Source organism: Xenopus tropicalis, chromosome 9 (genome assembly GCF_000004195.4).
Source record: "Xenopus tropicalis strain Nigerian chromosome 9, UCB_Xtro_10.0, whole genome shotgun sequence".
Classification (NCBI taxonomy): Eukaryota; Metazoa; Chordata; class Amphibia; order Anura; family Pipidae; genus Xenopus; species Xenopus tropicalis.
In genome coordinates, this window is record NC_030685.2 from 4,655,262 (window position 1) to 4,668,104 (window position 12,843).

At 45.3% G+C, this 12,843-nt stretch overlaps 1 protein-coding gene across 1 annotated transcript; it reads right to left on the reverse strand.

Moving 5' to 3' along the window:
- Positions 1 to 3,915: 3,915 nt before the first annotated feature.
- LOC108648781 (oocyte zinc finger protein XlCOF7.1-like) lies at positions 3,916 to 6,738 on the reverse strand. Its single transcript, XM_031893014.1, has 3 exons — positions 6,731 to 6,738; positions 6,259 to 6,385; positions 3,916 to 5,949 (listed from the first exon to the last, which is right to left on the reverse strand). Exon 3 carries the CDS (start codon positions 5,828 to 5,830, stop codon positions 4,010 to 4,012), a length of 1,821 nt encoding a protein of 606 aa, XP_031748874.1. The 5' UTR covers positions 5,831 to 5,949; positions 6,259 to 6,385; positions 6,731 to 6,738; the 3' UTR covers positions 3,916 to 4,009.
- Positions 6,739 to 12,843: the final 6,105 nt, after the last annotated feature.

Below are 12,843 nucleotides of genomic sequence, written 5' to 3' on the forward strand. Positions count from 1 at the left end.
CCCGACTGACTCGTTTTGTCTGCGGTTAAAAATTATCCCTCGATCCCTAAAGCCTGCTCAGCCCTCTCCACCCCAGTGACTATTTATCCAATCATATTGTTCGGCTCCTGTAGGCGTGGGAGTGGTTACAGTGACTGCAGGTTGGAATGGGAGGGCACATTCCATAATATTTACACTCTGTGTGTCCCGCCCTCTCTGCTCTTAGCCAATGAGTTAGTGTGCCCCGCCCCCTCATACACAGCTGCAGGCAGTTTAGCAGTTCCAGCCCCGGGAAACAGGAGCGGGTCAGTAAGGGACTGAGGCTGCACTGGGAGATGGATATTGGTGAATGGGCAGAAATCTGGTATAAAGGGAACATATTCCAACTGGGCCAGAGATGTGGGCGGAGCTGAGTGAAACAGAACGAAAGAAATAGTGAGGGGAAAGGGCCACTCCCAGGGCAGGCATGTTCTCCCTGATTTGCCCCTCACCCTGTCACCCACAGTAACAGCCCCCACCTTACAGCCAACCCTGCCATTAGAAAGCATGGGGGAAAGCAATAAACCCCCAGAAGCAGCAGAGTGTGGGCAGGGGCAAGAGTAACCCCCATGCAGCTGACAAGAGGGCAGCACTGAGGGGCCTTTACTGAAGAGCAGGCAGGTTATGTGCCCCTTGTTGGGGAGCTGAAATGGGTCGGCTCCAGGGACTAATCAGGAATTAATATTTCACCCCAGGGAGGCTGAATTGTCTTTTTTAACCAACAAATAGTTTACTTCATATTAATTGGCCTATTAAAGAATCGTATCAAACAGTTATATCAATAAATATTGCCCTTTTAGCCGCCATTTTGTGATGGTCTGTGTGATCAGCTGACAGGAAGTGATGCAGCTCTAACTGTAACAGGAAGTAGTGTGGGAGGCAAAGGCAGAACTCTGCGCATTCATTGGCTGATGTGACCTAATCTGTCTAGGGGCCTATAGGGTTAACAATCCCTATAGCTTTAACCCCTACACTTCCTTATTTCCACTGTTACTGGGCAGAAGCCCATGTATCTCTTTTACTATTAGCATATTGTACTTTATTGGCCATAAGCCTTATGAGCACTTCCTGCCACACAGTAATATAGTGTTTAGCACGGGGTGGAACTTCCTCTGAGTGCGGGACCAACAGGGCCCCAGTAGCTGCGCTGCCCCAGAGGGACCAGTTCCTACAGTGAAGTTGGGGAGCAGGGACCCTAAGAACGAGGAATAGTAAGAGCAGGTTTGTTCTTTCATAGCACTTTCTAGGAACGCGCTGCCTTAGTGTAGGGGCCGCTGTAGTGACAAGGGGATCAGGCATAGTCTTCTCCCTGATTCATGTCTTCTGTTTGGGAAGTTCTGGTCAGTTGCCAGAGGCTTCCATAAACTGATGGGGCTTTAGGGAGCACCTGGAAGGAAGGGGAGAGACTGATGGGCCGAGGCAGAGAGTTCCAGAGACAGGTAGAAGCCCGGGAGAGAGAAATCTTGCAGTCAGGAATGGGATGAAGTGATGAGAGGAGAGGGAAGGGCAGAAGCAGTAGGTTGGGGGGGTATTTTGAGATCATTTCTGAAATATAGGAAGGGGCTTAATTAACGATAGCCTTATATGTCAGTGTTAGTAAGTTGAATTTGATTTTAGAGGAGATTGGGAGCCAGTGAAGAGAGATGCATAGGGGAGCGACAGATGTGGAACGGTGAGACAGATGGATGAGTCTGGCTGCAGCATTTAGAACAGATTGGAGTTATAAAAGACAATGTTATGGAATTCCTGTAAGGAGAAAGTTACAATAGTTGGGGCAGGAAATGATAAGAGACTGGATGAATGTTTAGTTGTGCCTAAACAGAGGTAAGGGCCTATTGGGGCAGTGTTGCACAGGTGAGTATGACTTGATTTGGCAAGTGATTGGCTGTGTGGTGTAAAAGAAAGGGGGGGCAGCGAAGCTCAGCAGTGCCTGTGTGGTTGAAAGGTGATGTTATTGAGTGAAACCTGAGGGACAGGGGTAGTTGTTGGAGGAAATATAATGAATTCTGTTTCCGTTTCAGATGGTGCTGTGACACCCAGGAGGGGAGAGCAGACAGTCTGTAACTTGGGAAAGGACAGGAGGAGAGAGGTGAGGAGGAGACAGGTAGAGTTGGCTCTCATTGGCATACAGGTGGTACTGAAATCCAAATAAATAAATACGTTTCCCTAGAGAGGTTGTTTAGAGTGAGACCAGGGGCCTAAAGCAGAGCCTCGGAAAGAGGCGGAGGTAGAGTTAAGGCGGACACACATGTGGCGATCTGTCGATGTTTCCGAAACATCGTCAGATCCGCCACACGTCAGGGCTGAAACAGCAGATAAGGAGGTAGAAACAATAGGATTTCTACCTCCTTGTGCCGATTAAGCCCTGATGGCAGATTTTGGTCAGGCGCCCGATCAAAAATCTTTTAACCGGTCCGATCGGTGAGTCGACCGATATCAGCTTCCTACAATATCGGTCGACTCGCCGACATGCCATACACGCACCGAATATCGTACGAAAACGAGGTTTCGTACGATAGTATCGGTGCGTGTATGGCCAGCTTAAGAGAAGGCAACTTTAAAGAAATGGTCAGAAAGATAAGATTTAAATCAAAAGAGCAGTGGCACGAATGCCAACCGAGTACAGAATGTGTGAGAGGACTGGGTGGTCAACTTTGTTAAAGGCTGTGGAGAGATCTAGAAGAATAAGGATGAAATAGAGACCTTGAGTCTTTCCCAGGAGAAGATCATTGGTTTCTGTTGGGGGGAAGTCAGATTGCAGGGGGTCGGGAATGGAGCTGTGGCTGAGATGTTGGACCAGGCGGTTGTAGACAAGACTTTCTAACAGTTTAGATACAAACGGGAGAAGGTAAACCAGACGATAGCTGGTGAGGGAGCTGGGATCAAGGGAAGGTGTTTTCAAGACGGGAGTAATTAGTGGTTGTTTGTATGATGAAGGAAAAGTACCAGTAGAAAGTGAGAGGTTAAATAGGTGGGTAAGTGCAGGGCTGAGTGTATCAGAGACTGGGTAAGGGAGGTGAGAAGGTTTGGGGTCAAGGGAGCAGGTTGTGGTGTTTGAGCTGGCTAGAAGTTTGCTCCTTCCCCTAATGTCGTAGGGGGGAAGAGTGTAAAGTGGATGTTAGTGAGCAGCAAGTGAATTTGAGATTGTCATCCAATGGTATGTTCCGTCTAATCAGGTCAGGTCTAATCAGGAAATGAGCAAAGTCTTGGGCACTTACAGTAACATGCGGAGGGGGCACAGTAGGGAGTTAAATGTGGCACATAATGCCTGTGGTTTAGAGGAGGAGAGTAAAGAAGAGAAGTTGTTTCGCTATTGATGGAGATTGTAGCAGGGGAGCAGGAACTAGGGATGTAGCGAACATCGCCAAATATGTTCGCGGACCCGTTCGTGGACTTTCGGCAAAACTCGCGAATATTCGCAAACTTTGCGAACCCCATAGACTTCAATGGGAAGGCGAACTTTAAAACCTAGAAAAGCCATTTCTGGACAGAAAACTGATTTTAAAGTTGTTTAAAGGGTGCCACGACCTGGACAGTGGCATGCAGGAGGGGGATCAAGCAAAAATTTCTCTGAAAAATACTTTGTAAAAAAACCGCCAAAAAAAACCGCCAAAAAATAACGCCAAAAAAAACCGCGGCGAACCCAAAATGGCGAACATCGCCAAAAGTTCGCGAATTTCCTCGTTCGCGCGAATTAGTTCGCCGGCGAACAGTTCGCTACATCTCTAGCAGGAACCTGAAGTGGTATCAGCAGTGTAAAACTATACAAAATGCAGTTGGATGGGGAACTCTCTTCACGCAGTGGCTAATGTTTTCTGTAACTGAGTTGTGCAGCTCCCTCTGACTTGTAGGATGCGATCTGTCCATCCAACCCCTTATACAGAATATTCAGTGTAGTTTTACCTCTGAGGATTATTAAACATTTATTGAAGATTAAGAATACATTAACCAAAAGGAATCATAATTTGTTAGCGTCATAATCATATGTTACTCACTGTGTATCAGTACAGTTACTGTCAGGCAATGGTTCCTCCCCTGTGTGTAACTGGGAATGTGCAGTGAGCTGATAACGATACAAAAAACATTTCCCACATTCATTGCAAGCAAATGGTTTCTCCCCTGTGTGAATTCTTGTATGGAATTTAAGGGCTGCATGATCACGGTAACATTTCCCACATTCAGTACAACTGAATGGTTTCTCCCCTGTGTGAATTTTTTTGTGGTATGTAAGGCTTGCAGCCTTAGAGAAACATTTCCCACATTCAGTGCAAGTGAATGGTTTCTTCCCTGCATGACTTTTTTTATGGGAATAAAGGCCTGCGTGATCACGGTAACATTTCCCACATTCACTACAACTGAATGGTTTCTCCCCTGTGTGAATTCGTTGGTGTGCAACAAGGTATGAGGGATGTTTAAAACCTTTCCCACACTCAGTACAAGAGTAAGGACTCTCTCCTGAGTGAACCCTGAGATGTGCATTGAGCTGTGAAGAAGAAGTGAAATTTTTCAGACATTGAGAGCAAGAAAATGGTCTTTCTCTATGAGATTTCAGGTGTCTGTTAAGATCCGAGCGATGAGTGAAACATTTCCCACACTGAGAACAAGAAAATGGTTTTTCTCCCTTATGAGATTTCAGGTGTCTGTTAAGATCTGAGCGATGAGTAAAACATTTCCCACACTGAGAACAAGAAAATGGTTTTTCTCCTTTGTGAAGTGCCAGGTGTCTATTAAGATCTGAGCGATGAGTAAAACATTTCTCACACTGAGAACAAGTGAATGGTTTCTCCCCTGTGTGACTTCTTAGATGGGCATTGAGAGTTGTGCGTTCTTTAAAGCCCTTCCCACATTCGGAACATGAATAAGGCCTCTCTCCGGTATGGATTCTCTCATGTATTGTAAGTTTTGAGGGACAGTTAAAACGTTTCCCACATTCAGAACAAGAATATGGTCCCTCTCCGACGTGACTACTTTGATGCACAATAAGCTCTGAGTGAGATGTGAACTGTTTGTTACATTTGGAGCAAATACATGATTTCTCTAGTCTGTGAATTCGGCAGTGTCTGTTGAAGTCTGAACTACGTGAGAAACCTTTCCCACAGTCAGAACAGGAATAGGGTTTCTCTCCTGTGTGGGTTCTGTAATGCTCAATAAGAGGTACACGATGGCGAAACCTTTTTCCACATTCAGAACAGGAGAACAGTTTCTCTCCTGTGTGACTTCTCTTATGTACAATATAGTCTGTTTCCCACAGAAAACGTTTCTCACACACAGAACAGACAAATGGTTTTACCCCTGTGTGAGTTTTCTGGTGCATGATAAAATTGGCCTTAGTTTTACAGGGTTTATGTAACTCAGAACAGTTATACGTCTCCGTGTTGGGAGTAGGTGTATCTGTTCCCTGTATCTGCTCTGTAAGGGGATTAATGCAGCAATCTGATTGGTTCTCCCCTTTGCATGAATATTCCTCTTTAATAACAACCGATGTATAATCATCTGCAGAGCTGTTACTCGGGCTGCACCCCATGATAGGAGTAGGTGTGTCTGTTTCGTGTATCTGTTCTGTAGGTGGATTAATGCAGCAATCTGATTGGTTCTCTCCTTCGCATGAATATTCCTGTTTAATAACAACCGATTTATAATCATCTGCAGAGCTGTTACTCGGGCTGCACCCCATGATAGGAGTAGGTGTGTCTGTTCCCTGTATCTGTTCTGTAAGGGGATTAATGCTGCAATCTGATTGGTTTTCCCCTTCACATGAAGCCGCCTCCTCTTTAATCCCATTGGCTGGTGAAGGCTGTTCTGCTGGAGACATTTCAGGGCTTGTGGGATTGCCATCTGCTCCTTCAGCCCCAATCTTGCTTGGCTCATTATTATAACATAATGTTCCTCCCAGATCAGCTGGAATCTCTCTCTTATCTTCATATTCACCGTCTGGCAGAGATACAAGCATGAGAAATCATTATCACATTTTATACATATATGTAGGGATTCATTGTGTCAGGGAATGCAGGAATAGAAGGAGCAGCAGCGCAGGAACTGTCACCCCGACAGGCTCTGATACAGGATGTGATACATAATGTGGCGCTGAGTCCAATCTCACTGTGACTCAAACCATGAATAAGAGCAGGAATGATACTGGCACAGGAGTCAGACTGACCAACCGAATGGATTGGATTGCCAACGACACTCAGATCAACTGCCCATCAGACTGGGTCTGTCTGGTCCATTTCTGCCACTTACCCGGTGGGCGGAATTGCTGGGGCTCTTTCTCCTTTATTGCTTCTCTGAGAAGGGCCTCGTTTCCTTTTATATACTCCCACTCCTCCAAGGAAAAATAGATGGAAACATCCTCACACCTTATGGCAACCTGGCACACACAATGTTACAGTCATCCCCCAGCCAGAGAAAGGGATTATCATACACTGTTACTAAACAATAAGGGGGGATTGGGGGGCCGCACCCACCTCTCCAGTCAGCAGCTGGATGATGTTGGAGATGAGTTCCAGGATCTTCTTGTCATTTTCCTTCTGTATGACGGAGCCAGGGGCATGCAGGGCCCCCAAACCCACAGTTGGGCTCTTCTTCTTAGGGATGACGTAGCCCTATGTATTGAGAGGGAGAGAGAATGATGAGTGTGTAACGCAGCAGAGAGACCCCCTTTGTACAGACAGACAGTCTCTTCTCACTGTGCCACTCACAGTGCCCCCCTCACCTCTCCAGTCAGCAGATAGATAATCTCCAGTGTGAGATTCAGGATTCTCTCCTTCCGCTCCTCATTTTTATCCTTCTTCCCCATCACTGGGTCACTCGCTTCCTCCCACATTCCCATTGGCTCCTTGTGGGAAGGACTGGCCTGGAAGTGCCCCTGGAACAATTATATTAGTTGCTATTTAGGATTACAGAATTGGACACCGACCCCCAGTCCCACAGCTTCCACCGACCCCCAGCTCCCACCAACCCCCCAGTCCCACCGACCCCCAGTCCCACAGCTCCCACCGACCCCCAGTCCCACAGCTCCCACCGACCCCCCAGTCCCACAGCTCCCACCGACCCCCCAGTCCCACCGACCCCCAGTCCCACAGCTCCCACCAACCCCCCAGTCCCACCGACCCCCAGTCCCACAGCTCCCACCGACCCCCAGTCCCACCGACCCCCAGTCCCACAGCTCCCACCGACCCCCAGCTCCCACCAACCCCCCAGTCCCACCGACCCCCAGTCCCACAGCTCCCACCAACCCCCCAGTCCCACCGACCCCCAGTCCCACCGACCCCAGTCCCACAGCTCCCACCGACCCCCAGTCCCACCGACCCCCAGTCCCACAGCTCCCACTGACCCCCAGCTCCCACCAACCCCCCAGTCCCACCGACCCCCAGTCCCACAGCTCCCACCGACCCCCCAGTCCCACAGCTCCCACCGACCCCCAGTCCCACAGCTCCCACCGACCCCCAGTCCCACCGACCCCCAGTCCCACCGACCCCCAGTCCCACCGACCCCCAGTCCCACAGCTCCCACCGACCCCCAGTCCCACAGCTCCCACCGACCCCCAGTCCCACAGCTCCCACCGACCCCCAGTCCCACAGCTCCCACCGACCCCCAGTCCCACAGCTCCCAGCAGGAGTAACCCCAGTGCCACACACACAGCCCATAGTACAGGAGAGTGAGGGGGGTAAATGGCGGTCGGTCGGTGCCACACAAGGTAGGAATAAGGGAGGCAGCAGGGGATTTAGCAGCACATATGGGCTCAGTATATTGTGGGGGGTCAGTACCTACCTGTGCGGAAGTTCCCAGAGTTCCCTGCTCCGGCTACAAACCAATGGTCCCGGGGGCTTGGGAGGTGGGAGTGAGAGCTGCTCAGTAAGGGATGGGAGACAATTCCCTACATATCTATGTACCGCACAGATATCTCCCAGCTCCCCTCACCCACACTGTATCAATCTACTGTATATCCCAGGGTTAATCAGATACCCGCCAGTCCCAGCGGCCCCATACTAACTAAACCCGACTAATCTCTTTAATGTGCGGGTAGATAAAGTTATCCTCAGTCCCAAACTCACCGTCCCGCCCCTGTGACTATTTATCCAATCATGTCGTTCGTTCTTCATACGGAGAGTGTGAGGCGGCAGTGACCCTATCAGATTGGGATGGGAGGGCACATTCCGTGCAGTCTTTTGTCTCTGTCCCGCCCACTTTTCTCTTAGCCAATGAGTGAGTGTGTCCCGCCCCCTCATACACAGCTATTGGCAGACCGGCACAGTTAGACACAGGAAACAGAGCTGGGAAGCAGGGGCGGGTCAGTAAGGGACAGAGAATGCACATCCCTGGGCGATAGATATTGGTGGATTTGTTATTCCCTGGGACTGAGAACTGGTATAAAGGGAACATATTCCAACTGGGCCAGAGATGTGGGCGGAGCTGAGTGAAACAGAACGAAAGAAATAGTGAGGGGAAAGGGCCACTCCCAGGGCAGGCATGTTCTCCCTGATTTGCCCCTCACCCTGTCACCCACAGTAACAGCCCCCACCTTACAGCCAACCCTGCCATTAGAAAGCATGGGGGAAAGCAATAAACCCCCAGAAGCAGCAGAGTGTGGGCAGGGGCAAGAGTAACCCCCATGCAGCTGACAAGAGGGCAGCACTGAGGGGCCTTTACTGAAGAGCAGGCAGGTTATGTGCCCCTTGTTGGGGAGCTGAAATGGAACAAATAGTTTACTTCATATTAATTGGCCCACTAAAGAATCATATCAAACTGGTATAGTTATAGGAATAAATATTGCCCTTTTAGCTGCCATTTTGTGATGGTCTGCGTGATCAGCTGACAGGAAGTGATGCAGCAATAACTGTAACAGGAAGTAGTGTGGGAGGCAAAGGAAGAACTCTGTGCATTCATTGGTTGATGTGATCTAATCTGTCTTGGGGCCTATAGGGTTAACAATCCCTATAGCTTTAACCCCTACACTTCCTTATTCCCACTGTTACTGGGCAGAAGCCCATGTATCTCTTTTACTATCAGCATATTGTACTTTATTGGCCATAAGCCTTATGAGCACTTCCTGCCACACAGTAATATAGTGTTTAGCAGGGGGTGGAACTTCCTCTGAGTGCGGGACCAACAGGGCCCCAGCAGCTGCGCTGCCCCAGAGGGACCAGTTCCTACAGTGAAGTTGGGGAGCAGGGACCCTAAGAACGAGGAATAGTAAGAGCAGGTTTGTTCTTTTATTAGTGACAGCCTAATATGTCAGTGTTAGTAATTATGTTGCTTTGAAAAATCCCACAAACTGGTCTTTGACTTCCGCTGATTCTTCACCTTTATATACTTAGCACCCCCCATTTTCTAAACGCTACTTCTACAGTTTTAGGGGTACAACACCCAAACTTTCCACACTTCTTCGCCCTATAGCAGAGCAGGCTGCTTGTGCTTTTCTAAGCAATTGTGGTGCCGTTCTGAACACCCCAATTTTCCCATTGACTTTGACAGGGAAGATATTCAAACTGCTGCCACACTTACAGCTGTGAAGCTTCACCTCCCAAAACTTGAATGACATAATAATGGAGTCACCCCGAATGAAACAGCGACACTTGTTCGATGACCAAAAGTGGGAGGAGCCAACAACGCCACACTCACCAAACTTGAATCACATAGTCATGGGGTCAGCCTGAATTAAAATGATATATGTTGGATGCCCAAAAAAGGGCGGAGCAAAGCCAATCAGACTTTACCCTTTGACTTTCAATGGGGAAATCCAACCTGCTGCCTTTCTCACAGTATTAACGCCAGGGTCCCCAAACTTTGCAGAGTTAGTCACTGAGTGAAAATAATTCAAGGTTTGAAAAAAGTGGGTGGAGCCACAAACAGGCAACCAGATTTATTTAATTGATTTTAATGGGGAAATCTAAAGTGCTGCCATTTGCACACAGTTTAACGCCAGTGTCCCCAAACTTTTCAGTTGGCCACTGTGGGACTAAGGTTAAAGGTTAGAAAAAGTGGGCAGACACACCAATAGCCAATCAATTTCACCTATTGACTTTTATTGGTTTAAATTTAAACTACTGCCATTCTTAAACTATTAATCCCAGGGTCCCTAAACTTTAATAATATTATTCTTGGAATACCCCCTTTCCATTAGTCTATGATATAGATCAGTGGACTTAGATATAAATTCTGAATCTTCAGAACAGACGCGTCTGATGCGTAAAAATTGGCTGTATGGGATATTACAGATAGAACATTCTGGAAAAAGGTTTAACTTTTTGTCCTGTAAAAAACTTCGACCTATTTGACACTATTACAGATGTTAATCGTTTTGTACGAAAACTTTTGTTGAAAAAACATTTTTACAATGATAATACTACTTTAAATGAAGAGGTAGATAAGGAGAACCATGTAGCCACTCCTGCTCTCCTACAGTCTCACATATCAAATTTTAAAGATATCAATACGCTCCTTCAACTTGAACAGTTGGGCAGAGAGACCGACCCCGATTCGGGTAGAGTTGGAACCGGTCTCCCTGAATCATTGTATAAATTTAAATCTAAATCTACCTTTTATCCTACATATCTTAGAGATAATATTATCAACATGTTTCAGAAGAATATAGAAACTGAATTAAGCTATTTACATGACACAGTTAGAGATTCTCCCACTAGTAGCAACCTTACTAAAAAAGAAAAAAGAGCACTTGAGACATTGAAAAATGACCATGACATAGTTATTCGACAAGCAGATAAGGGAGGTCAGATTGTTATACTAAATAAATCAGATTATGTTTCTGAGGCTTACAGACAACTTGCAGACAAAGACACATATTTATCTTTGGACAAAAATCCTACATATGCATATAAAATGGAGCTTGATACATTGCTACAAGAAGCTTTGAACTTTAATATTATAGATGAAAAACTCATTGCTTTCATCAAAAATGACACACCAAAATCGGCCATTTTCCACCATTTACCCAAAATACACAAAAAGAGAGACCTCCATTAGGTCGACCGATCATAGCAGGTATAGGCTCCCTAGGTGAAAACCTTTGTGAATTTATAGATCACTTTTTACAGCCTTTAGTTCTAAGACTTCCTAGTTACCTTAAAGACAGTGGTCACTTACTATACACACTGAATAAATTTCAGTGGAATTCTACAGATTTGAAATGGGCCTCAATAGATGTCACTTCTTTATATTCATGTATTCCACATACTCTTGGCCTACAAGCCATTGAATATCACCTTTACCAATACAGCACCTATGAATCAAACTTTATCACTTTTTTATTACAGTCTATACACTTTCTTCTTACACATAACTATTTCTATTTTGACAATAAGTATTATTTACAGTGCAGAGGCACGGCCATGGGTGCCAAATTCGCACCTTCCTACGCGAATCTATTTCTAGGTTGGTGGGAGGATGTACACATTTATCATGACACAAATGTATTTTCTGCTTACATTCAATACTATGGACGCTACATTGATGATATTATAATGATTTGGTCTGGCACAGAAGAACAATTCAGTCATTTCATTCAACACATTAACACTAATAGTTATAATTTACAGTTCACTTCTGAAATGCATCACACCAGCATCAACTTTCTAGATGTCACGTTAAGCACTTTTAATCAGTCTATCACTAGCACAATCTTTCGAAAAGATTGTTCAGCTAACACGTTATTAGAAGCTACTTCTTGTCACCCGAGGCACTCTATCTGTAATATCCCATACAGCCAATTTTTACGCATCAGACGCGTCTGTTCTGAAGATTCAGAATTTATATCTAAGTCCACTGATCTATATCATAGACTAATGGAAAGGGGGTATTCCAAGAATAATATTATTAAAGCTTTCGAGCGGGCTGCATCTGTAGACAGATCTAATCTTTTTGACAGATATCATGTGCACAATCAACAAGTATCAAAACATAAGAAATATGCTAAAAAGAAGGACAACGATTTTCTGACATGTATCTTGACTTATAGCCCCCAACAAAAAATTATAGAAAAAATCATTAATGATAATTTAACCATTTTAAAATTAGATCCTATTTTGAGACAAATACTTCATAAAGGACATAAATATATTACTCGAAAAACCGAAACTTTGAGCAATTTACTGTCACCAAGTTTAATACACACTAGACAGCCGACAACTACATGGTTGTCTACTAAAGGGTGCTATAAGTGTGGATCCAGTCAATGTATCACTTGTAACTATATACAAAAAACGGATTCGTTTATCTCTTCTATGACTATGAAAAAATATCAGATAAAACACTTTATCAATTGCAATACTAAAAATGTCATATATCTCCTTACTTGCACTAAGTGCATGAAACAATATGTAGGTCAGACATGTAGAAAGTTAAAAGAAAGAATAAGGGAACATGTACTGAACATTACTAATGTCAACAGTCACACCACTGTTGCAAAACATTTCTCTGAATGCTCCAATAGATCCTTGTCTTTTTTACAGGTTATAGGGATAGATCGAGCTATCCCTAGCCCTAGAGGGGGCGATATCTCTTTGGTTCTAATTAGAAAAGAAACTAAGTGGATTTTTTTCCTAAAAACTCGACAACCACATGGACTTAACTATGACTATGATGTTACCTGTTATGTATAAGTACTTAAATCTAGCCTTTTTATGGTTACACACCAATTCAATGTATATAATGCTTAAATATATCCCTATGTAAATGTATGACTTTTTATCTACTTTCCCTAGCCACATGACCCTTGGGTCTGATTGGTTAATTGCAAAGTCTATTTCATTGGTCAAATTTGTCTTTAAATATTCTGTATTGTGTTCAATGTATTCAGCCTATGACTAA

Bases quoted from the DNA above. Each gene is read 5' to 3' on its own strand.
- LOC108648781 (XM_031893014.1), bottom strand. From the start codon at position 5,830: ATGTCTCCAGCAGAACAGCCTTCACCAGCCAATGGGATTAAAGAGGAG.